At 38.8% G+C, this 26,884-nt stretch overlaps 1 protein-coding gene across 7 annotated transcripts in view; it reads left to right on the top strand.

The window, feature by feature from the left end:
• The window catches only part of LOC113493938 (optomotor-blind protein-like), a 95,939-nt gene extending 70,581 nt beyond the window's left edge, over positions 1-25,358 (top strand). For 4 of the 7 annotated variants that reach the window (XM_026871980.1, XM_026872028.1, XM_026872021.1 and 1 more), the window contains 4 exons: positions 17,936-18,094; positions 18,781-18,857; positions 23,945-24,078; positions 24,209-25,358. In XM_026871980.1, the coding sequence (XP_026727781.1) occupies positions 17,936-18,094; positions 18,781-18,857; positions 23,945-24,078; positions 24,209-24,783 (945 nt within the window). In that variant the 3' untranslated portion in view covers positions 24,784-25,358. The remainder of the gene's footprint in view (positions 1-17,935; positions 18,095-18,780; positions 18,858-23,944; positions 24,079-24,208) is intronic. The other 3 variants (XM_026872011.1, XM_026871997.1, XM_026871988.1) reach the window with 2 other exon arrangements.
• Positions 25,359-26,884: the final 1,526 nt, after the last annotated feature.

Raw genomic sequence — 26,884 nt, 5'->3', positions numbered from 1 at the left:
AAACCTATCCAGAATACCTTGGACTCCCATAACAACACACCCATTTCCAACGCCAGCTCTTTCTATAATGGTCGTGCTATGGACTATTATTTATAGAGCTCTCATGTAATATAAAGTGTTAGAACTAAGAGCTCTTGTTATGGTCGTTAGTGGTGATTTTATACTTAGAGATGAAAGCTTTATAGTTTTAAACTTGTATTTGTGCCATAACGTTTATGCTGTAACAGTTTTCCTGATGGCTCAAATGAAAATGACTTAATGTTAGATGGTTTCCTGTGTTCGTTGGTTTATGATTATTATGAAGGTTTCTTATGTCGTGTTACCATTAATCTGTTTGTTTATCTTCAATCATAGGTTTATGTGTTTTTAGAAGCTTGTTTTTAATAACTTCATCTATAGCTACAGGGATAAATAGATTAAAAGTATTTCTTGTCTAGTCAAGTTTCTTATTCAAATTTTCCATCTTTATTTTTTTGCTCTATTCCCTATCATTTAATGGGGTATATTTATCTTCTAATTGTTCTAAAGACTTCACTTTTTTCCCCTGTCTACCCTGTTTCAAATAATTTAGGGCTATGTTCTACCCATCATCTCACCATTCACCTCTTTCTTTCTCATACCATCTTCCACCAACTCCATTTCTTCGTCCACATCATCGTTTATAAGCAGCATAAGCTTAAAATCTGTAAGACCAGTGTTTGGTACGCAAATATAGATTACATTCGCCGTTTAAGGGCATGAGTACACTGCACACAGTCTTGTTTGCTCGCCGGCGTGGTCAAACGTTAACACTCTTGTGCGTACCGACCTTTTTATTCACTGCGCTGTAGTTTTAATTTTCATTGCACTTTGGTAGTGCGAGTTGCGTAGCGATATATTCGGTTTTGTTTTTACGGTGATTGGTTTTTCTATTTTAGGAGATTGTTTCATGGTTTTTCTAATCTTCACTTGTCCCTTATAGCCCTTTACAGTAACTTCATTACAATTTATATTTAGTTTAATACTTATTAGAATAAGTTCTTTGGGTATAATATTACTTATCCTGTTAAGTTGAGTTCGTAAATCCGTCTTAAGAAATTTAAAAAAAAAATACTTTTGTGTTCAAAATAATCTACATCCATCCCATACACATTTACCAGTTCCAATCTGACACCAAAAGACCAGTCCTCCTCAACAAGTGCCTCTAACTAGTAGTAGTAGTTTAAAAACAATTGAGTAACGGTTGTCAATACGCAGTGATATAGAACACCTGTCCAAACTTCACGCTATCAATCGTAATGCCGGTACAGAGCTATCGTGTGTCGTTGAAAAACAAAGGTATTTAATGGAACCGAAGGCCAAATGTTTGGATAGTGAGTCGAGATCGGTTTTGATTTTTTTGACTACCATTGGCTTCCTGATGTTGCGTTTGTTGTATTTTAGACTTACTCGTTGCGGTATTATGTTATATGATTATGCTATAGCAGTGTTTCTCAAGGTCTTGCTTCAGGTTAAAATACTTTTTCACAAATCAATTTCAATTATTAAAAAAATCATATCGCTGTGTCAAGGGGGTCTCACAAACATTCAAGTCACTTGCACAAAGACACCCAGACTCTGTTTAAGAATTTTTGAGAATCAGTTTCTTCTTCTACTCCTAGAAAGATAGAGATAATATAACAATATTGCCCCTTAAAACTTAAAATCTTACGTTGTTTTTAATATTTTTTTTCATTTTAAACTTGTTTGTCTCAGCAAACATCAAGTGTGGTCCTTATTTGCGGGACTTTATTAATATAAGAACAGAACCATTAACCATTCTGTCAAGTAAGTAACAAGTTATTCACATCAGGATGCCTACCGTTGCCACTTAAAGTAATATTATTGGAGCTGTGGGAGAGGGATGGCACGCTACATGACGTATAGCATTGTCTCTTTCCCACGACGATTAAAGATGTAGTTTAAGGCCTTCAGCAATCCATAGACGATTATGACATCCTTTCAACATCATTAATTGTAGAAACTGACTTATAACTACCCTACATTAGCGTCATTTCTAATAAATAGTTATAATTAGATAATAATTGACTGCAGGGATACCCGAATGGTTAAGGTCACCCAATCAGCGCGACGTCGCAGATTCGATTTCGATCTCGCGTAGGACAAGCATTTGTGTGATCTACTAATGCTTGTCCCAAGTCTGGGTGTCTTTGTGCATGTGACTTGAATGTTTCTGAAAACCCTGTTCCTGTACCTACAGTTAAAAGATACAAAACGAATGAAAAACATCACGAAAATGTATCTTATTCCTTTGAGATAAAGTCGCTGTTTGTACCAAAGTTACAAGTATCATATATTCTCAGGTACATTTACAATTGCAATACATAATCGTTTATTTATCGCAGTACATATGTAAGTGTATGATACGTCGCAACGCCGCCGTATGCGCGCGCGCATATCTTTAATGATATGCATCGATGGTACACTTTTATGTACAGTGCGCAAGTTAAGAGCGAGTTAAGGGTTAAGCTTTAAAATTGTTCTTTTAGTGATGAGTTTAATCTCCTCTAAGCTTATGATGTTGTCATTAAGATAAAGATTTGATTATTATTTTAAATCTCAATAACGTTTTTTAAGACCATGAAGATGTTATAGCTAGATTTGATTCAAATCTCAAAATCGTACATTTGAGAATGTTGCCAAACTTAAAATTGAAGTCTTTCATTCATACTTCTCTAATAAAATCCCTACCGTGAAAGTCGGGAGGAAAAACTGAACTTGTCAATGCGAGAAGCATTCGTCCACTATTAAAGAGTCTTTGCCCAGCATTGAGTTTCTTAACATACACAGACACATTCCATTACAATTAGCATTTACCATAAACACAAAACAATCATTTTAATCGCAAGACATGCACTAAAAACAAAAGTTACTAAACATTAAAATGAAATAGCTAATTCAATAACTATAAAAGCTTGACTACGCATAATAATTACTGTGGAATAATCGACTAGTACGTAATCGTAAGTGGTTGACGGTACGTCTTAGTCGGCACCTGTGTCGGCGCAGATGAAAGCGGCGGTGCTTTGTGGCAGGCGAGGCCGGCAAATATTTATTTTAATTTAGTGGCCGCCCGCCGATCGCTCGTTAATCGCTAATGGATGTGCCCCCGCGCATGTACGATTGTTTCATGGTATCGTGTAAAGTATTTTGAAATTTTCGTAATCGTTTTTAAGTTATGATGGCTTTGGAAGTTTGGCAATGATTTTGATTGGGTTTGATATAAAGTATTGATTTTGTGAGTATGGAATCTGGAGATAGTTTCTAACTTGGGATTTTTTTTTAATTTTCAAGCTAAAATTGACAATAATCGAATATGACGATTTAGACTATCTATATTAATGTACTAAGCAATTCGACACATCAAACAATATAACTTAAGTTACTCAACTCACATTTCATCCAAAATTTTATTGACGACTTCAATTTACGTGATCAATAGCTGAAATACGAAATCAGCGTCCTACAGATTCCTTCCCCAATTAAAACCTCTTTTCTCCAGCACCTGAAGACCATCACTAATGAATCTATTCTCATATCAGTTTGGATTTCTTCCATCTTCAAATGAACCGTTTGCGAGCTATATAAGCCGCGGATGCCAGTGATTGGCAAGATAATACGAGGTAACGAAAGAAGGTATATTTCTTTAATTATTTGTGTGGGAATAATACATTTAATTTAATAAAATCTAATGAAGTTTAGTTTGTTGATGTTGGTGGCGATTCTGATAGTCTTAAATGCGAAAAGGTGAGTTTTGAGAAGAAGATTTTAAGAGCAAAAAATTAAATCTGATGTCTAAATGAAAGAATGAACCTAGGCTAGCTGTATATAGCTAGTGATGAAAAACTAAGCAAGGAACTTAACTTACTTTAAGCCGAAAAAAATGAAGTATAACATAACTTATCTATTGTTAAAATTATTGTGAAATGGGCGTGGGTTTACAAATAACACGACAAGAATTGAAGCTGTGCCTCAGACAGTCGTGATATAAATAATCATAGTCTCTAAGTATTGAAAATCCAAACAGTATGGAAACTTTTTCATGCACCTCCTTACACACTAGACTGTTTATTATAATTTCGGTAACCAGTCATTGGCAATTTCTTTATGAAAGTATCTACAAGGATAAATCGTTCTGTCGAGGTGATATCCACGGTTCAAAGATGAGTTGTATTTGTGTCGTGTGGATATTTGAAAAGTTCCACTTATTGTAGAAATAGGATTATATCGACCGCAATTTTTACTTCGTTCTTCGCTGTGATTTGAAGATTTCTAAACGAAATGCTTAAGCAGATCTTGTAACTTAATTCGTGTTCAATTTTGTTTAAATATATTTGGTGCTGTTAAGCGTCTCATGCTTGTTCTATTGTAAGGTCTCTTGTAAGGTCTGCAGAAGAAAGAAACTGTCTTTCAAGAACTTGACCTACGCAAATCATACAAAGCCCGCGAAAAGTTTGTTCTTCCGCATATTTCCTAAATTACATCAGTAAATCTTAACACGACCATAGATAAAGGCTTTCTTGGCTTTAAAGAAACCGTCACACCCCAATAACCCAATACGAAAACCGAAAATCATTCAAAAAAATCCTCTAAAATTCACAAACAATAACTCGACGCTGCCGCATTTGATCCAATATTTGTCAATGCTTTTTGTAGTAAAAAGGGCATTAGTGAACCCCATCTGTTGACTCTGAGCTAAGACGGTTTGCTGTCAACAGTTAACCTCAAATATTGATGGCGGCTCCTCTGTGGGTAATCCTTCGTTTATTTAACCCTTCGCTGTAGACTGGTTATGTGTGGCTACTTTGACGCGCTCGTGTTTGTCATCATCTTAATTATGAGATTGTCCGGTGTGGCCTGATTGCTGTTGACTTATGTTTTAAAAGTGTATGAAAATTTTAATTTTAAAAATTGAATGAACTTCTATATTTCGAACAGATTGAAGTGTGTTGTGTCAAGTTATACAATTTTATTTTGGGCTAAAGTAAGATCAGTGATATGGTGACGTTGTATGCGCAGGTTTCTACTTTCATCCCGTTCCGTTGTCCGAATCTTTTGGCTTGCGAAGAACATAGTTATTGATATGCCATTGTAGTTTGGTTAGTTTTATCTAGTCTGATTCAGCTAGAAGTTCCCCGAATCTTTTGTGATTTCTTAAAAGTCAGCATTGAATTTCTCTCTCATGTCCCCTGTGATATCTAATGATAGCGTTTATTAATATTTTTTGACATATTGCAAGATATATCAGGGAATTTCGTTATTAGTATATGCAGTTTGATACCCATTTTCTCAATTCACAAGAAGAATATCGAACATAAAATTAAATTAACGTACCTATCTAATCTTGACTAAAAAGAGTTCCATAGCCAGACTATTGTACATAATTAAAAAAGTTAAGAATACAAATTTTGAACAGCATTTGGCGTTCGAAGATGGCGGCGTATCATATACCACTTCCCAACTGAAACATGAAGATGCATCATTTGAATTCAATCGATACTGCATAAGCTTTGCCGAAATCCCGTCTTTGCCTCATCGAATTCCGAACATTTGCAATAAAAAAGTTTCTATAGACTCGAATCACGTTTCGATAGCGTTCTGCGAATTAAAATTACAAAAAGCGAGACCGAGACGGCAGTTGCGTTCCGTACGTGGGAGAGAGTAAATGCAACGTCGGCGTCGCATCCACGCCCCTGCAGGAATAAAATTCAAAATAAGATTTCAAAGGAAGTAAAAGGAAAAACAAACAAGGCTCGGGTTTCTAGTAGGTTAGAGGGAGACGGAGCTATGTTTGCACGCTCCCTCGGCGATTGGTTAGTTGATATGAGTTATGGCGCGTATGCTTGCCGCGCGAATTAGCCATTTGGCGCGAATGTGTGGGGCGACGGGAGGCAATGCGTCGCCTAGAGTATGCGTTCTATATTTAAATCTATTTATTGAGATAGGTCGCGGTACTATTAACGTCAATTTATTTCTTGGAAAAAATAATGGACGTCTTTGCAATATTTTGCATTTGCCGTAACAACTTTGATTGCAATATTTATTCGATTAAAAGTTGGTATTCATTAAGTTTTTCATCTTTTTTCACATTTTTAATTTATATTTAAATTATATGTATCGTTCCTCATAAATATTAAAACTACTTTTGAGATTTACGACTTAAGATGACAACATGACTTAAGCTCATGTACCGCCATCTCGTGGCGAATAGCGGAAACGGCGGAAGAGAAAACTATCTCATCCTAAGAAATGTTTTATTCCAGCTTGTTAGAATAATATTTTGATTATTAAACATCTTAATTAGTACTATTAAACTAAAACTACGGAAATACTATACTGTGATCACATGTAATCGGATTAATAGTTTTATCAATGCAACTTATAAAGCAATGAAATAACTACAAAAACTTTGGCCCCATAAACCGTAAAATCCTTTACCGATTCTTAACAAGATACCAAATTTATGGTTACCAAAAATCGTTAAATCCGAGCTTCGAAATTCAAAGTTGCGTCATACTTTATAGACTACAGTTCATCATAGAGCGATCACAAATTAATTGTTTATGGTTGTAGCGTGGCGAAGCGATTGTGACGCCGGGGCCTGGCGCCATCTCTCTCTCAAACTATTAGTTAAGAATGCTCGCTTCATTTTATTTCGACATTGGTATTATTTAATTAGATAATTAGGAGCAATTGACTGCTTTCTTTGAATGTTGTATTTCGTAGCTTTACTATTGTAAAGGTGTTTTCATACCTACAGGCTATAAAAAGCCAACTTGAAAATAAAGTTCCTAAAACATTGCTCGTAGCTTAAAATTTGTAGCGACGGAAATAAAAATATTGCTTAATCAAACTAGAGCAGCTTACCTACCATAATCTCAAAAAAAAAACAAAATTAAATGAGACATAAAAAACAATAGCACAAAACAAAATCAATTTACTTTTAAAACACTTCAAATTTGGAACGATTACCAGATGTCGTCACATCATAGAGAGGTCCAATTACTTTTAATCGATACTGCTCGATGCATCTCTGGCGCCGGACCACCGCGCCATCGATTTACATATAAATTTGTTGTCCAACCGTAAAATAAAGAAATTGGACGAACGAATAAAAGGCCGGTAATTAAAGCCGACGTAAGAAACAAGTATAATTTTATTTTAATGTTATCGTTTTCGGTATGGCTGCAGTCGGCGTTCGTTAGCTTAAGAAAAAAAAACGATCGTCTTTATGCCGTCGTTTACTGCTGATGAGATGATCAGTGCGTCAAAATAGATATTTCAAACAGTTATTTTAATGCCGTAGTAAATTTTGATGGAATAATTCGTTAGACAAGTTTTCTTTGAACTTGCTTCAAGCTACGTTGGATCGAAACTTTAGGTGTCCATAATTTTATTGCACCTTCGAAAAGACACTAAAATATTTTTGAACATTTCGCATTCAAATACTGAAAAGAATTCAAAGTTATGAAGCATAAACAATGGTTTATTGTTGACTCTACAGTTTAAAAACTAGCTTACAATGTTTATGGTTTGAATTTAGAATACATTTTATAGCCATCGACAATAACTGTTCTTATCGCACTTTGCCGCGAATACCCTAATTCTTTATTCAAAAACTATTTCAATTAAGTTGAACGGTTGTACTTTTAATTTATTAGACACTTGCCATTGACTATTCAGCCTTATTAAGAAGGTCGTTTTAAAAAATTGCTATAACATGTTGTTTTGCTGTTTTATCGGCCATTTTATTTGTATTGACCATTAAATTAACGTAGACAGTTGAAGCAATTAGTTTCTTTACTCTTCTTGTGAACTTGACAGTTAATAATTATAATTCCATTTGTATAATCCTGAAGTATTTACACACTTGTACTCACCCCCTCCTTGGAGGGAGCGGGTAGTGTCAGACACTTAGCGGCTAAACCAAAATCGCCGTACGATGTCAAGTGTGTCGATCGTACAAGGTACCTGACACCACCTCTTTCGACTTGTATCTGTAGAAGCAAAACGGCACTACAAAATATGAAGCGAAAACTGCTACAGTTGTAAAAGGAGAAATTAGATAATAGTTTAGGATCCCAACATCATCATCATCGGCCTATCCTTTTCCCAACTATGTTGGGGTCGGCCACCAGTCTAACCGGATTCAGCTAAGTATCAGTGTTTTACAAGGAGCGACTGCCTGTCTGACCTCCTCAGCCCAGTAACCTGTGCAACACGATACCATTTAGTTAGACTGGTTATCAGACTTTCAAGCTTCTGACTACCTGTAACGACTATCAAAGATGTATGAATAACAGCCGGGAACCTCGATTAAATGTGCCTTCCGAAACACGGAGGAACTCGTTATGACAAAGATGGACCCATCTACGGACCAACCGCGTCAAGCGTAGCATAACCAAAACAAACATAAATGAGACAATTTATCCATCATTATATTATGGGAAGTTCAATTATTATGTCAGTCAACAGAAATCTGAGCGGAAGTCGTCACATTCAATTGGTTAAGTCTAATGAGAGCAATTGCTCTGAACGGGCGGCGCGAACTAATTAGTTAATAAAACTCATTTTATTATAGAAACTGTTTTCAAGTGAGGGAGAAAGGGAATTGGATGCCTTTCTCTTTATTAAGACCACCACAGTTGAAGTTTTGATTAGGATGTACCTAATTTTATTGTTTTGTGAAAGATCTTCTAGCTTTAGAATGATATATGAATCAGTTTTGAAGTCTTGACGGTATGTTCTTCTAAAAGCCTACTGTTTAAAGTAACAAAAGCTATATCATTTATTTTTTGTTGAACTGTTGTATACCTGAATAAAAAGAACACTATATATCATCAACTATGTTGTTAAGACCAGGGCCCTAATTCTTCTATTCACAATAGCCGATGAATTAATGAAAACTGGCTTAAAATGTAATTTTTTGTGTTATCTGAAGCATTTTTCCTACACAATAATTTACACTCGCTCGGACTGCACACTCAATACAATGAATTTCCAATTATTGTGTTGGCAAAATGCTTAAGAGAATAAGAATAATTTCAAATTTAATCCAATTGCCATTCATTCCTCGGCCAGTGTAAATAGCAGAACCCAATTCCCTATCAACGCCGGCGAACGAGATAGTTATTCGTGGTATATACGTGTGATATATACAAAGTCATACCTACTTGTCACATAGTTACCGCTCTAGGCCCCACAAATCGCCAACAAAACCATATTAAATACATTCATATTACGACTGCATACCATCTAGATATGCGCCCATTGTTGCGTTTGTATGCAAAATGTGTTATTGATATTCAATGCTGGCTCCGTACTGGCCATTGCGGTGGATGTATCAATATTCATGGCGTTGTATGCTGTACATATCGGAGGCAACTAGCTTATTCCCATGATCTTGGTATAATGTTGTGTGCTGTCAATGAGTTTTGATCGCTATTTGTGAATTATTAAAGTTACTTTTATAATTTTGAAGAGGATTTAATAAGGAGTCGTTTATAGGTAGTTCTTTACTAGTAATAGGTACATATTGATGGTTAGGCAGTTTTAAGTTGGCCTCCCTGAACATTGCAGACATTAAGGCACAAACAATAACGCTCTTAAGAGTTCCATATCGAGGAGTTAAAAGAGAACCATATTACTGTGACACCGCTCTCTGTTAGTCTGTCTTTTTATCCATCTGTCAACAGCCTGTATCTCAGGAACATTAACAGCTAGACAGTTTTAATTTTCACAAGAATTATATTTCTGTTAGGTAGGTAACATTACGATCGAAGTTAAACAGCGACTTTATGATCATAAATTTGTCTCTCAACCAATATATTTTTATAACCATTTTGTACTCAATCCTCAGTACTCAAATCCGATTCACACTTAACCATTCTATTCTCAAAAAAAAACAACAACAACACAAAAAACAGTTTAACAACTCCTATGAACAGTCAACCTCCTTTTGATAGTAACTGTCGTGAGAATGATTCATTATTAAATGATGTAACGGTTTACTCACGCGTATTTATCGGGGTAGCCCGACTAGTTTCGGACCCAACCGGAGTCCTTAATCATGAGCAGACGCGGCGGGATCGCGAGTCGAACTGACGTCAGCGGCCGCGCATCTCGCTGCGTAGCGCCGCGCTCGCGCCGTGAGCGGCGGAGGGGTCGGCGACGCCGGTGTCGCGGGGGGGGGGTCCGCCGTCGTCATCGTCATCATCCGTGCTCCCGTACTGGCTGAGTCGGTGCATACCGTGCTGACCGCGTCGCACTCCAGACTTAGCGTCGTTTGAAATGACGCAGCATTCAGTGCTGGTTTCCACGCTGGTGGCAGTGTCCATCCACGATCTCTGTTAAAATTCGGGTGACGGCTGATTTCTATAGCCTCCCGTACTTTCCGCGGCACGAAGTATTTTTCCCTCGCTAGTACGGAGGCTTTGTCGAATCTTATGTAGTGAGCCGTCCCCGCATTACAGACGTGTTCAGCCACTGCCGACTTCTCGGTGTCCATACTCTTCATGCTGCGTATGTGTTCGCCAAGTCTGGTTGCTACATTGCGCCGGGTTTCCCCAATGTAGCTCAGGCCGCAGTCGCACGGTATTTTGTATACTCCCGGAACGCCCAAAGGATCCTTGTCCTTGGGAGTGCGGACCATCTGTCGCAGTTGTCCTGGCGGTCGATAGATCGTCTTGATGCTATATCTTCGGCGTAACAAGCGACCTATCTTGTCAGTGACTCCTTGTACGTATGGTAAGTACGCAGGAGTGCGTTGAGCCTCCGCCGGACGCTTGCGAACTTCACCCGCAATTCCCAGAAGACGTCTGCACTGGCGCCACTGATAACCGTTGCGCTCTAATACGTCACGCACATGCCTTAGTTCCGCATCAACGTATTTGTGGTCGCATAGAGCAAGTGCTCGGTTCAGCAGCGTACGAGGCACCGAAGATAGGTGTGAGTGGTGGTGATGAGAGTCGGCTCGTAGGTACCGGTCTGTGTGCGTCGGTTTCCGGTAGACGGTGTGAGTCACGCGTCCGTTCGGCTCTCGGATGACCAGCACATCCAGGAACGGTAACTTCCCTTCGCTCTCCTCCTCCATGGTGACCTCTATCTTCGCATGCACTTGGTTAAGGTGTGACGTCAGATCCTTCAATCCGTCCCGGGTGACGACAGCAAAAACGTCATCAACATATCGCCACCAGTATCGCGGTTTAACACTGGCGGACTCCAGTGCTTTTTCTTCGAACCACTCCATAAAAATGTTTGCTACAACGGGCGCGAGAGGCGAGCCCATGGCCACTCCGTCAATTTGGAGATAATAGTCCCCACGCCACAGAAAATATCCGCTTTTCAAACAGAAAGTGATGCTCTCAACATAGCCAGTAGGTATTGTAGATCCGCCTAAAAGGGTAGTTATTATTTGAATGACTTCATCTACTGGTACGTTGGTAAACAGCGACGTTATGTCGAAGCTGACCATTATTTCAGTGTTCTGCAGCTGTATACCATTCAGTAACTCAACAAAATGACGGGAGTCTCTCACGTAGCTGCTCGTTTTGCCCGTGTATGGCTGTAACAGTGTAGCCAAGTGACGCGACAGTTTATAGGTCGGTGCGTCTATTTGGCTAACTATAGGTCGTAGGGGCCAATTAGTTTTATGGATTTTTGGCAAACCATAAATTTTGGGTGGTGTCGGATTTTGTGGACGTAGTTGTGCTACCAGCTCCTTGTCACCTATGATGTGGAGAAGTTTGTTTACTTTCGTCGTGACTCGAGATGTAGGGTTGTAAGTAACTTTACGATAAACACTTGTGTCGCCCACCATTTGCGTTATTTTGTGTTCGTACGCTTCGGTGTCGACGACTACAGTGGCGTTACCTTTGTCCGCTGGTAGCACTAACAGTGACTCACCATTGCGCAACTCCCGCAGGGCACTAACCTCCTTGAGGGTAATATTGCTCTTAGGTAGGGGAGACTTACGCAATAATGTGGACACATCTTGGCGCAGGCAATCAGCATCTCCGTGAGGTATTTTATTTCTGAAAATGGTATTTTCAATATTTGTTATTATATCCTCAACGGGTATTCTACGTGGTGTCGGTGCAAAGTTTAATCCACGAGATAGCACAGACACAGTGTCTTCGGACAATTCTTTTGATGACAAATTGACGACCGTCACTGCTTCAGTAGTTTTAGTCGCGACCTTGAGTGACTTATGTGGGTAGGTATATTTAATTAGGTTCGTCAATTTGTGTTCTTGCCGTTTTGTTGTCTGTGCACCCATGTTCTCGACTCGGCTATATGTCATAGCGTCCAGCACAGTCCACATATCATCATCTAAGAACCGCGATAACTGTAGATGTAGCTCGTATACACACTGACTCACGCACATATATTTACGACGGTAGTCTGATATCGCACGGCACAACAGTTTTCTACTCGCGACGCTAAAAAACTCGTCGTAATCCCGAATTCGGTGCCTCGTACGCTGCTGAACCGAGCACTTGCTCTATGCGACCACAAATACGTTGATGCGGAACTAAGGCATGTGCGTGACGTATTAGAGCGCAACGGTTATCAGTGGCGCCAGTGCAGACGTCTTCTGGGAATTGCGGGTGAAGTTCGCAAGCGTCCGGCGGAGGCTCAACGCACTCCTGCGTACTTACCATACGTACAAGGAGTCACTGACAAGATAGGTCGCTTGTTACGCCGAAGATATAGCATCAAGACGATCTATCGACCGCCAGGACAACTGCGACAGATGGTCCGCACTCCCAAGGACAAGGATCCTTTGGGCGTTCCGGGAGTATACAAAATACCGTGCGACTGCGGCCTGAGCTACATTGGGGAAACCCGGCGCAATGTAGCAACCAGACTTGGCGAACACATACGCAGCATGAAGAGTATGGACACCGAGAAGTCGGCAGTGGCTGAACACGTCTGTAATGCGGGGACGGCTCACTACATAAGATTCGACAAAGCCTCCGTACTAGCGAGGGAAAAATACTTCGTGCCGCGGAAAGTACGGGAGGCTATAGAAATCAGCCGTCACCCGAATTTTAACAGAGATCGTGGATGGACACTGCCACCAGCGTGGAAACCAGCACTGAATGCTGCGTCATTTCAAACGACGCTAAGTCTGGAGTGCGACGCGGTCAGCACGGTATGCACCGACTCAGCCAGTACGGGAGCACGGATGATGACGATGACGACGGCGGACCCCCCCCCCGCGACACCGGCGTCGCCGACCCCTCCGCCGCTCACGGCGCGAGCGCGGCGCTACGCAGCGAGATGCGCGGCCGCTGACGTCAGTTCGACTCGCGATCCCGCCGCGTCTGCTCATGATTAAGGACTCCGGTTGGGTCCGAAACTAGTCGGGCTACCCCGATAAATACGCGTGAGTAAACCGTTACATCATTTAATAGTCAACCTCCTTACTAAAAGAAAGCTAGATACACACCTCACACGATATTCTAGTGTGGCAACACCGTCGGCTGCCGTTACGGAGCTACCCAGTAATTTGGTGACCGGGGTCGCGTGACCTGTCATTATGTAGTGACAGGGCTGTCACGTCCGCTTTAATTGATGCTATTACATCATTATTAAGTGTAAAAAATTACTGGCTGAAGTATTTTATTGTTCGTCGTTTTTTTCTTGCGTTTTTCTATTTTTCTGTGAATTTTAAGATGATGGAGTGTAAAGGTTTATTAAAAATTATGAATAAATAAATGCGGACAATATCACATACATTGTTCTGAACCCAAAGTAAGTTGCTAAAGCACTTGTGTTATGGAATTCAGATACAACGAAGGTACCACAAACACCCAGACCCGAGACGATGTAGAAATGTGAATTTTTACATTGACCCGACCGGGGATCGAACCCGGGACCTCAGAGCTAGCGACACCTTGAAACCTTTGCGTACGCCACTCGACCACGGAGGTCGTCGCGAATGGGAATTGATTGTGCTTTTCTTATACCTGATAAATCTAAGTCATAAGTTAACAAGTCAATATTCCAGACTTCCAGTCACATAAACACACAAATTTTGTGCTATCATATATTTAATACATAAATAAAGTAAATATTACTTAATAGAACCAATATGACAACATGAAAAAAAAACCTCAACCATTATAATATTTATTTCATTTAAATTCCCGTTCTAGACAACCCTAGCCACATCGCACTTGTGAAGTAATATTAACACGTAATTCGCGGGCGGGACCGCGTGTCATTACATGTCTCTGAGTTCAGAAGGCTTACAAACGAACTGTATCTAATATTAAACGTGGGCGTGTCTGTCCGTCACGATATTCCACTAAACTTTATTTTTGTTTCAAGTTTTTTTGGTAGGAAGGAAGCATACGTTCTTTAGGGATAGAAGTGGTTCAATGGGTCTGATATTTACTGGAGGTACCCAAGTTTGAACTCTGTACTGAGCGATACAAAAAAAAACATCAATAAAATTCTCAAATCAGACTGCTAGTTTACAAAATCTTTCCAAACCGCTAGCCCGCTATTAATGAAATTTTAGCTCATTGAATAAGTCTGAGCATCTTCTGCTTTCTATTTTTCAACCCCTGAGTGATAGGGACTGTCCGTCCCACGACTGGGAACCAGCTTTTCCGCATAAAGTTAAGGCTTGAAAACTAATCACCACACTAGCTCACTGCGGTTGGGCGGAAAGAGATTCTAATATTTGGAATCCAATTTTCCTCACGATGATTTTCTTCACCGTTTGTCTTATAAAGAAGGTACATATAACTTCCAAAAAGTCACATTGGTACTATGCCTGCGTTAGGATCGAACCTGCACCTCTTGCTCAAAACCGCAAGGTTCCACTACCAAGCTAATACCTAAAGCTTAATAAATCCATTTCACATTCTCCGAACCAACCACCCAAGTATATCACAAACGCACAATTTACATCGATAATGCAATTATTATTGCAATTTAGGTCTGATTTCCCTTAACAACGATCGCGGCAAAAGATCGCGACGCGCTCATACATCATTCATAGGTGCAGGCTATAATAACCCTTAATGACATGGGGTTGTGAGTTGTAACAGAATTAAAGATAGGTTATTATGTTAATCGTAGTTCAGACTTGTTGGATATCGATTTATTTAATAATGGCTTAGATTTACTAGACTTGATCGGTTTTATTGCGAGTTTCTTTCCTGTGTACTGAAATACTAGAGAAATCAGCTACGAAATTGAATCTTATTTACATGACAATAAGGTATTTGAAACTGCCGAAACAACAAAAAATGCCACTTCAAAAGTACTTGCACATAAAAAGTTCTATACAATTTTAAACTTTAACATTAGTAGATTACGTCTATATATACTAATATATAAAGCTGAAGAGTTTGTTTGTTTGTTTGAACGCGCTAATCTCAGGAACTACTGGTCCGAATTGAAAAATTATTTTTGTGTTGAATAGACCATTTATCGAAGAGGGCTTTAGGCTATAAATCATCACGCTGCGACTAATAGGAGCGAAGATACAATGGAAAATGTGAAAAAAACAGGGCAGGTATAAATCATATTTTATATCTTCTACCCACGGGGACGAAGTCACGGGCAACAGCTAGTTTTAGATAAAGTAGAAATCATTATATTTTAAATCAAACATCGAACTATAACGGATAATTTCTAATTCTTTTGTAAACTAATATACTCGGCGGAAAAGAGCAAAGTATTTCATTATTGAAAACAGCGTAAAACTATTGTAATATTGAATTGATGATACAGACAGAATGTAGAAATGAAAACTATGTAGGGAAAACGCAAGCCAAGTATTTGAACTCTTTGATTTTGTCCTAGTGCCTGAATTAAAAGTAATTATTGTTTGACATTGTCTAACAAAAAAAAACTACTGAGTACTGAGTTTATTCACGTGTCCAACCGATTGGCTTTTGACCCTAAAATACACTCAACATTTGAAAAAAAAAAACTACGAAAAAATCTCATCTTTGTATACTTCGTCATTTCCAGTAAAAGAAAAATATCTTGAATTAAAAACCGCGCGGTTACCAAGTTAAAAATAAACCAATATAATCTAAAAACAATTGAAAACAGTTGACGAGAAATTCCCACAAAACGATTTGTTTAGTAATAGCACAAATAATTGTATTTCCATTAAAATGATAGGACATACGTCTGATTGTTATGTGTACGGCGTGTCGAATGATAGCCGATAAATATCTAAGTGTCAGGTATAACATATAAACTGCTGTTTTAACATTAAACGACAATTATGGTCTTTTGCCAAGCTAAGTGATGTAACTTGCTAACAAATTGTGGACTAAAAATAATATTATTGAAGTAAATAGAAGGCGCTAGCTAGGATTCCTAACATTTTAAGATGTTGAAATGATATTATTATGGCGTCGAGCGACATCTCTCTTTCACACCAATTTTTTTTTAAACTACTCCCGCACTAAGGAATTTAATCCTTGTATCGCGGGCGGTTTTACAAACATACAAATCACATGCACAAAGACACCCAGACTCAGAACAAGCATTTGTGGATGACACAAATACTTGTCCTACGTGGGGATCGAACCCACGACACGACGCGTACAGTGGTCTTGGCGTGGTCTCAACCACTCGGCTATCCGTGCAGTCAAATCATTACTTTAAGCGTCTGTTTCTTTATCGCTGATAAGCTGTTATCTGGCAGATAAATTGAAAAAAAAACTATCTTTGCATAAAAAAAAATCTGTCTCGTTATTTAACGGAAACTTATTGCGCGGTGGTGAATAGACGCCAAATGCCTTTAGATGCTTTAGGCCCGATGATTGAGATACTAAGCAAATAAAAAAAATTGTCTTTCAATTCATCAAATGCTTTCCACGCTTCATTTGAGACGTGTATTACTATTTCTAGATTCAAACATTTAAACCTGTGACATAAAACCTCCTTTCTTAACTAAATTGAAAAAAGTATTCCTAATTAAATTAATCACTGATGTCATCGCTATTGCCCAATACTTTACAACACCAGATCGGTTATACATGTAAACGAATCCATCCAGTCATCCATTAAGTCACTTAATATTGTTAAAAGCGGATAAGTGAGCTTGAGTGTCAATATTCGTGATTAAAATGTCCTTTTGCTAGAAAGAGGTTATTATCGATTCCACGAAATTCTAGCCGAAAGGTCGGACCGGTCACGCGGTTATTTTATGTCATAAAATAGCAATCGAGCCTTTATTGAGACAATAGTTTTATTGAGGGGAAATTTGGATGTGTATGTAACGTTTTTATGATAATCGTTATGTATAATGCTGTTTCTTTAATTTTCTTAAGGAATCAATCCTTGTAGGTATCGCGAGGTTTCATAAACGTTCAAGTTACATGCACAGAGATACCCATACTCAGAACAAAAATTCTTGTATCACACAAACGCTTGTACTACGCGAGGATCGAATCGTACGTCGCGCTCAGTAGGCTTGGCGTGGTTAATTCCCACAACTCTTCTCTGTTTTTTTAATTATTTTAAATAAATGAAGTTAAACGAAGTATGTAGACAGACAGACATTTTAGAACTACACTTAGATAAGTGTTGTTCTTGCACACGATCATATTCTCCATCCCCAATATATCCGGGGCAAAATTGCCCAAAAGGGTTACCGTGGCCCCGGTACGAAGGTCAAACAAAGGAACATGGATTGGTATTAGTCAGTAGAAGTCTGACATTCCCGCTCAACCCAAAGCTGACAGAGTCATATGATAGTTTCTTTAACCCAATATGTGCTTTAAGAGACATTTGAAAATTTCCTATCCAAAAAATTGCCTCCATTTTTTTTTTTTCATTTCATTTCATTCCGAATATTCTCTACCAATCGTCCTCACACATTAACTTTGCGACCACTTTCCTAAGCTGTTTGAAGTGTGTTACACAGACGATCCTCAACTCGATGCACAAGTACCAGCCCCGGTTCCACCTGGTGAGGGCCAACGACATCCTCAAGCTGCCCTACTCCACCTTCAGGACCTATGTCTTCAAGGAGACCGAGTTCATCGCAGTCACTGCGTATCAGAATGAAAAGGTGAGTTGCTTTTGTGTGAAGAAATGGTAGATGAGTTTTTAGAAGATTCGGTGGAGTCAAATGTATATATTTGTACTTGTAGGGATGACGACAATTTCTTTTTCAGTGTCCATCTTGAAGTTTAATGGCATGTATAATAATGGAAACATATTTTTGTCCCGCAAACATAAATTAAAGTTTACGCATGACGTCACGATTTTATGTAAATTTTACGAAATCGTTACGTCACAAGCTCCTAAACTTTAAAGCAGTTTATCTAAGACAATTTTAGTTTTTCCGGAAAAAGTTAAAAGTATGTGTCTCATATTATTGAATTATCTAACTTAGGGACTAGAAAGATTTTATCTTTTTACACTCTGTCGTCATCCCTATTATCTAATTAGTATCTGATGGAATTCTAAAATGCAAGAGACGAAAAAAACTAAGAATCTGTTCTTTTGCAAACAGATTTTGTCTCCTTCACCGGATTCTGTGTCACTGCAAATTTTGAACAAAGTTTATTTTCCGATGCATGGCAACTTTAAAGAATTACAAAGTATTCCAATCTTTGACACTAATTATAATCATGTTTATATTTCTGTTCTCATGTACTTAATACTATCCCTATACATTTACAAAACCTAAAGAATTTCTGCATCTAGTACTCAGTTATACCTCAGCATTCTAATATAATTTTTTGTTAACAGATAACACAATTGAAAATTGACAACAATCCCTTCGCCAAAGGCTTCCGGGACACGGGGGCTGGCAAACGGGAGAAGAAGTAAGTATCTAACCTTTGGAACATCTTACCTTAGCCCTTATTACCACCTCATTTGGACGATGCGACAAATATCATGAGTACCGATACATTGTTCTATCACTTCTGATTCCAAAGCTTAGATCGTCCGCAATGTATCAATTGCAGCTAGTATGATATTCCTCGCTTCGACTGAATGAGAATGTATCTTGTGATGGAAATTTTTAGATACATATGTTATAAACTGTCTAAACATGTAGAAATAAAAAATAACTCTCAAGAATGCTAAAATCACTTCCAAAAATGGGTAGATAAAGTATGAAAATAATCATCTGCTGATTAAACTGGGGAGGTCTGATTATTTTTTCGGAAAGATACAGATTTATTGGAGAAGCTTGTTTATTTTCGTGGCCTGAAGTAACATTATTTAACGAGATATACAGTAATCAAAGCTTCAGTAATCGTACTATTCCTTGACAACCTAATAGTTCAATTTATTTCCACATAAACTCCAAAACGAATATCAAAATTGAAACCCTCAACTTAGTAGGTGGGCTCAAAAGATAAATGACACCGCAAACTGTCTGCTGACTATTTAACTAAAGTTTAAAGCTAACTAAATTAGCGCGGTATCTGAGAATCTTCAGAATTAATTAGGGCAGGGCGTTCGTTCCCTAGCCGTTGAAAATTCAAATTAAACCAATCGGGCGCCTCCTTATTCGTGTTCGGGGTTTAAACACCGCCGGTAACGCTCGGAATCGCCGAGTCATTCCACTCGCCGCTTTTTCCCGCGTCTTTGGCGTGCAAGGGAGAAAATTGGATTTCCGCGATAAAATCAGCTTTACTTCTTTTTTTTTCTTCGCCGTATAATTTGCCGCGGGGATAGGTTGGCGTTCCGCTAACTTATTTGAAATTCGAACGAGAACTCAATTAGTGTGTGATATCCATCTGTTATGGGCGCGCATCGTTACCCCGCGTTATAGCGCCGTTTTGTTACAACCTGTTCGGTGTAAAATAGTTTTATACGTTAATTGTTAGCTGATTGTGTTAAAGTAATTAATTAGATAACATGTGGGAATTGTAGATAAAGAAATGTTAGTGTTGGAAAGCGATAAAGAGAAAGTTGATCAGAAATTATGAAATATTTTGCGTTATTTGACTTGTTACTTGTATTTTCAAATGGGAACTGTCTAATTAGGCAGTGCTTGTATCGCGAGTGTGGCTGATGGCTCGCATATCCCAAACCGCCGAACTACGTGAATCGACCACGTCCGGCGTCGGAAGCGATCCTAAATGCGCTTACACAACGTTTTACCGGATCCGGCCGTGCCGGACGACAGCCGTGCCGGACGCTGCGGGCGAATCTTCACAAAATGGCCGCCCGGAAGCGCGGGAAACGTGAGCGTTTTGACAAACGCCGCGCTCGGAAAAGCCGGCGCGACCCGTACACGTCACATCCGCCAGTAGGGCTGTCGGCTTCAATAATTTATATTGTTTGACTAAATTAGCTTAATGAAGCTGGTGATGTTTTAGGATGTAGTGAAAGGGATTTTAATTAGGATGCGATTTCAACTGATTTAGTTAGCGTAGTCTATGTAACTGTACATACAAAATTCAAGACATACCTTGGTTTAGTTAAGTATTTTATATAACGTTTGCTGTTACGATAGTCAGAGACTTCGAACCAGTATACAATTTGATTGATTTCCTATTTTTATGCACATTCAAAGCTTTTGTCTATACCTATTGCCGAAATACTATCTCACAAACAACCACAAAGCCCAAAACAAAAATTCAATTAAATTTTCCTCCGATTGAATTCGTGACAACCCTAATATAACATCGTATCCCTATCGTATGGGCGATGGTCTTCAGTTTCCAGCTCCCTTTGACATCGGCCACGGAGCCCTTTTATCTCGTACTAATTAACACACGGTAACCCTGTTTTTGAGGTCAGAATAAAGTTCAAAGGGTCCACATGTATTAGAGGAATTCGAGAGGTATGGAGTAGTTGGCGATAATAATTTAATAGGCGGTTAGTTTCTGATCATCTTGTATAAGGGCGAGTGTTCATTGATCGTCTGTCTTTCTTGTAGACACAGATAGTTCTTTTAGGCATCAAAGAGTATCCGCGATTGGTGTATAAAGGATTGCAACTCATTGAACACAAAAACGTGGATGACGTAGCACGGCGGTTTGGGTTTAGTCGGTAAGAGTCTGACACTACCCGTTGCTACCACGAAGGTTGATGATGTGCATGAGGATTCCCCTGTTAAACTAAAAAAGAGGTTTTATTCAGTATCGTCCTTTGTCATTTTCGATGTTTTGCTTCAAGTGTGTGAGTCTTCATATACCTAATTGTAAAAGCATTTGAGACACTCGTCTCAACTGATTCTACTAATCCAATTAGTTTCAATCGCACCTAAAAATAAACACGTAGTAACAAATTACAGGTAATGCCGATTTTGTGTAGAAACCAATTGATATCCACAGTTTTATCATATGCAAAAAAAACTAACAATACTTCTCTAACTTAATTCTGTGACGAAAAACAATAAACAAGCGAGGAATCAAACCTGCTTAGTACCCCGACGTTGTCGCCGCTTACCCCTCGCGACGAAACTAACTCAGACGTTTTAAGGGATAAAAATTTGGCGAAATTACAAGGCTTGCCATCCCTACCGCAAGTTTACATTGTAACGTGAACACCCTAATGTGTACAGTTTAAGTTAGGGTTGAACGGAATATGAAAATAAGATGTAGAAATTATAGACGATACTTTTTTGTCAAAAAAGTGTAAACATTTAATAAAATGAAAAATAAATATTTTTCATTTGCTAACGTTTTTTTTATAATAACTAAGAGTTGTAGTTTTTCATATAGATATTTCAAATATAGGAGATAATGACGTGTTTTTAATAACAATAGTCTTCGTAGTATCTTATTAATGCACTAGCTGTTGCCCGCGACTTCGTCCGCCTGGTTATAAGGTGTAAGTTAAGATTTATATCTACCCTGTTTTTACACATTTTCCATTGTATCTTCGCTCTCATTAGTCGCAGCGTGATGGTTTATATTCGATGAATAACCTACTCAATACAAAAAAATTTTTTCAAATTGAACCAGTAGTTCCTGAGATTAGCGCGTTCAAACAAACAAACAAACTCTTCAGCTTTATATATTAGTATAGATATAGATAAGGTTGAATATTTTAATTTAGTATTCGTTACGAAATGCCTGTATTGAAAAATATAATTACCAGTATTTATGTCTAAATATTGTCCGAATGCCAGTACCAGAAGCTTTAAAAGTAAAGCATACATCAGTTAAACTATTAAAAAAGAAAACATTTACTGTTTAAAATAAAAATGCTATAAACAAACCAAAATAACTAATTCAATTTAAACTAACAAACCAAGACCAAAAAAATAAACGCGACATCCCTAAAACCCCAGGGGTGGCACAAATTAAATTCTATCAGTCGACAATGAGACGAGTTAATAAAACGAATTTACTACGGAACCCCGAAACCCGACAAAGATGGCACCGTATTTAGGGATCAGTAGAACAATTCAAAATGATAAAGAGTTGTTTGTTTAACGGGTGACAGAAGGCAAATAATTGCTCTCAGTTTTGTCCTTTTTGGGGTGGTGTGCTAAACGTTCGGGTCGGCGTTTTGTGTTTTATTCTTTTTGGTACAGTTTAAAATATTGTCGAGTTTAAGAGCTCAAGGGGAATTGGTATGTTGCACGTACCGCTCAAATGTTAAAAATGTTGTTGAATTGAATTGTCAGTCGTTTTTTTATGATTTACAAGATACGTATTTGATAAAGATATCTTTTGATGTCTTTTTGGTAAATTAGTGTCTTGCTCGAATGTTCATTGACGAGATAATCAAAGAATTGTTTTCAAAATTTCAAAACTTCTAGGCCTAAACAAAGCAATGCTACTATGAGACTTAGACACCAATCGACCCCGTAGTAGCAGCGGCTTGTGTCGCTGTCAGGGCCAATGTTATAATTTAAGTCAGTACCTACACTTAAAAATGTGGTCATTAGTAAAAAAATTAAAACGTTACAATAAATACTTTTGTAGCGCGATTCCTAAATCCCATTCCTATGAAAAGAAACTTCAAAAAACTCCATATCTATACTAATATATAAAGCTGAAGAGTTTGTTTGTTTGTTTTAACGCGCTAATCTCAGGAACTACTGGTCCAAATTGAAAAATTTGTGTTGAATAGACCATTCATCGAGGAAGGCTTTAGGCTATATAAACCATCACGCTGCGACTAATAGGAGCGAACATACTAAGGAAAATGTGAAAAAATAGGGCAGGTATAAATAATAACTTATATCTTCTACCCACGGGGACGAAGTCGCGGGCAACAGCTAGTATCAAATAAATCTACACCAAAATATACTTTTTTGAATCTAAAACTTAAATACAAACTTAAATACCCCGCCTACCTCCCGACAGCTTCAAAATGAAAAGTCTCTATACCTCAAAAATTTAATGATATTTCCATCGCACGATCACCTTTACAACACTATTAGCTGAACATAGTGTGATGGCGTCGTGGTGTCTCAAATTTCACCATCATTAGAAAATGATTAACCTTTCCCGTGGCCGGGGTCGTTCGAGGCGATTAACTTAAATGTCAAGTCATTCGCACCCCAACTTACTTCGGAAAATGTTTAGTATTTTCTGTTTTCGCGGATTTTGTACTTCGTATTGTTGCTTTCGCGTTTTTTGGCGGATTAAGGGTTTGAAGAGGTTTTTGTTTAGTAAGTAGGTACAATTTTGAGGGTTTTAGGTGTCTTTCTATCTAGAGTAGTGGCACGGCTCTTGATACAGAATTATTCCAAAGGCAATCAAACGAAGTCCCGATTTGTATAAGATTTAAGGATGCGTGTAGCTGAGGTATTTGTGTCCCTATATTTCGTATCAGCTAACTAACTATCGTCGGTGAGGCTTAGTAACGCTGCCACTGTAGACACTTTTAAACTGTGCGAGATATTATCTTTTTTGCCCACATTTGAGCAATAACCATCACTGGTCTGTAGTGTCCTGTATGAACATTAGTCTATATATAATGATAACACGAGTAGTCTGTCGGTGTACCGCAGGCAGGCGCTGCTGACGGCGCGCTCGGACACCCGCGACGATGACGATGAGCGGCCGCTGGACGTGGGCGGGCCCTCCAGCCCGCCGCCGCCGCCCTCCACGCAACACAACACCAGCTGTGAGTATACACTTGAGATTATACTGGAAACTGTTTTGATTAGTGGCTCCGAACGTGGATCAAAATATCTAATATTTTCAAAGGACTGTATACAATTATCCACGGAGTCTGACGAGGTTTTCCCTTGCAGCCTGGTTTAGTTCGAGTGGAGGTGGTGGCGACTCCGGCGCGGAGGAGGGCATCGAAGCGGGCTCGGACTCGTCGTGCTCGGCAGGGCGCGCGGCCTCGCCCCCCGCGGGGCCCTCGCGGCCCTCGCCCGCCCCCGACGTGTCCCTGGGCCCGCCCGTGCAGCCCCCGCTGCTGCCGTACCTGTACCCGCCGTCGCTGTACCCGCCGCCGTTCTTCCCGCCGCACCAGATGCCGCCGGGGCTGCTGTTCAACCTGCACCCGCTGCTGCAGCAGTACTCGCTGCCGCCGCCGCCGGCCCCGCCGGGCCCGCACGGCGCGTCGCTGGGCAAGGCGCACCGGTTCGCGCCGTACGCGCTGCCGGGGCTGGGCTCCGCCTTCGAGCAGGTGGCGCCGCGCGCGCGCTCGCTGAGCTCGTCGCCGGCGCGCGCGCGGGCGGGCTCGCCGGTCGCGCGCGCCGCCTCCGCGGACCCGCCGCCCGACGCGCCCAGCTCCACCACGCCCGCCACGCCGCCCGCCTCCGACCTCAAGAGCATCGAGCGCATGGTGAACGGGCTGGACGTGGAGCCCCAGGACTGATCGCGACCTGCTACTGTACATACCGTGTATTTATATGGTGGGCCGAGGCCGACGTTTTGTATCGTTCCTATTTTGTTTTTCTTTCGAGTTCTATTCGGGTCGATATTCGTATACTGATTGTAAATAGTTAAGCTTACATTAGGTATCACATGATGTAAGGTTCCATGTGACGGACGATGTCGCGACGTGACCTGCCAGGCACAGCTCCTGAATGTACTCAGGTATGTGTGATAATCATCTCCTCACACCACATTTTATCAATATTTTTTAAAACAGAGTTAGAAAAGACATATTTTTGCATACACTATTATTTTCGCATGTTGCAGTAACACATACCATATCGGACAGTGATCGTTCTGCCTAGAGTGCATATGTCTACTATTGTGTACCCGTCCTCGCGGCGTCGCCGTCTCGTAGCAACCCACACGTTAGAGACACATAGCAACACCGCAATAGCAATAGTTTTAAATTAATACTCTGGTTTCGACACCCACGGGTTGTAGATGTGATGTCTCCGCTCAACTAATTTAATTTACTTCAACAAACATTTTATTTTGTCTACTTTTACAAGCACTAATTTTATTTCACTACTTATTTTCTGCAATCTTTTTTAATTTTTCGTTATCTATAAGCTAAAAACGCGGCAAACGTCTTTTGAACTGTTTGTGTCATTTTTAAACAATTATTCTCATTTTTTTGATTCGGAGATTTATGAGTCTTGTCAAGTCTGAGTAAATTTTGTCAATAGTATTACTTATACTTACAAGGTTTTAATATATCGATGTTACGTGAAAACCCTGAGAAATTAACAATGAACCTGTAAGAGTGGGCGGTACTCCGTCGGTATTATCCACTCTAGATAATCGACTCTTGTGACGCAACGAAAGACACTTCGCAAAGTTTTCTTGGCCTCAAAAGACCGTTTTCCGTTGCCTTATATTGTTTTATAATTAAAAAACAAAAATGAATGATTCGTTTTTTAAATCCAATCTTATTTGTTTTCTTTATTTGAGTTTCGAAACAGTGTTTGTTTTTCCTTATGTTGAATTTTGTTTATTAAAATGAAAGATTATTTTTTGAACATTCAATTATAATTGTTTTAAAATTTGATTTTCGAACTGAAGATTCGTTTTTAAGTTCCTCTAAAATTATTACATGTGATTTTGTTAAAATTAGATGACGTCACTCCTACAAGCCGACACGTCGAAAATATTAATTTCATTTCCCACTTTTAATAATTAAAGTATGATAATTAATATTGCTTTATTTTGTAAATACATTTTGTAAGGTATATTTACGTGTTTAACTAATAAATAGACATATTTTGAAAATATGTTTTGTCAATTGTGCTGTGAGATGGCGCGAGACCGATTGTTGCTATCTCAAATATAAATAATTAAAATAATAAACTTATTCAATTTTAGTGCACAAAAGTGCTTTAAATTTGAAATAAATTTTAGAGTAAAGGCTATATTTTGTGTACATAATACCTTATATAAATCACAAAACCAAAATCAGTATGAAACATTTTTAAGCATAATTTGGTAGAAAAAAATAAGTTTTTTTCCCAGAATAACCCTGACATAAACTATTATGTACACAAAAAAAAGTATTCATAAGTTCTTAATGCCCTTATCTTCAATTGGCGTAAAATTAAAAAGAAATTTTCCAAAGACAACAACGATCGGACTCGCGCAAAAAAAACGATTGATAAAAAAAATCTAACTGTAAGTTAAAATTTGTAATATATAGTTAATAAATATTGTAGTTAAAAATACAAAATATATAATTATAAAATGAATATAATTTTCCATGGAATTCAGTAACATTAAGCATTGTGAAATGTTTCGATAATAGATTTGAAAATGTCTTTATTTACAAAATGGGCAATGAGAACAACCAATTTAAAAAAAAATCCTGACATGTCACTGTCATACATTAAATTTCGGAATTCATCACATTTTTTAAAAAGATAATGTATCATAAAACTCTTTGCGTTCAAAAAATACATTTATTTTCGAAAAGTCACGTGACTTAGAATTGTCACTACAAACATTTTTCTTAGTGTAACTTCATCAGGATTTTTTTCTATTTTCTCTGT

This window comes from Trichoplusia ni, chromosome 1, assembly GCF_003590095.1.
Source record: "Trichoplusia ni isolate ovarian cell line Hi5 chromosome 1, tn1, whole genome shotgun sequence".
Lineage (NCBI taxonomy): Eukaryota > Metazoa > Arthropoda > Insecta > Lepidoptera > Noctuidae > Trichoplusia > Trichoplusia ni.
Note: the sequence above shows the minus strand (reverse complement) of the source record. Positions and strands in the feature narration are given on the sequence as shown.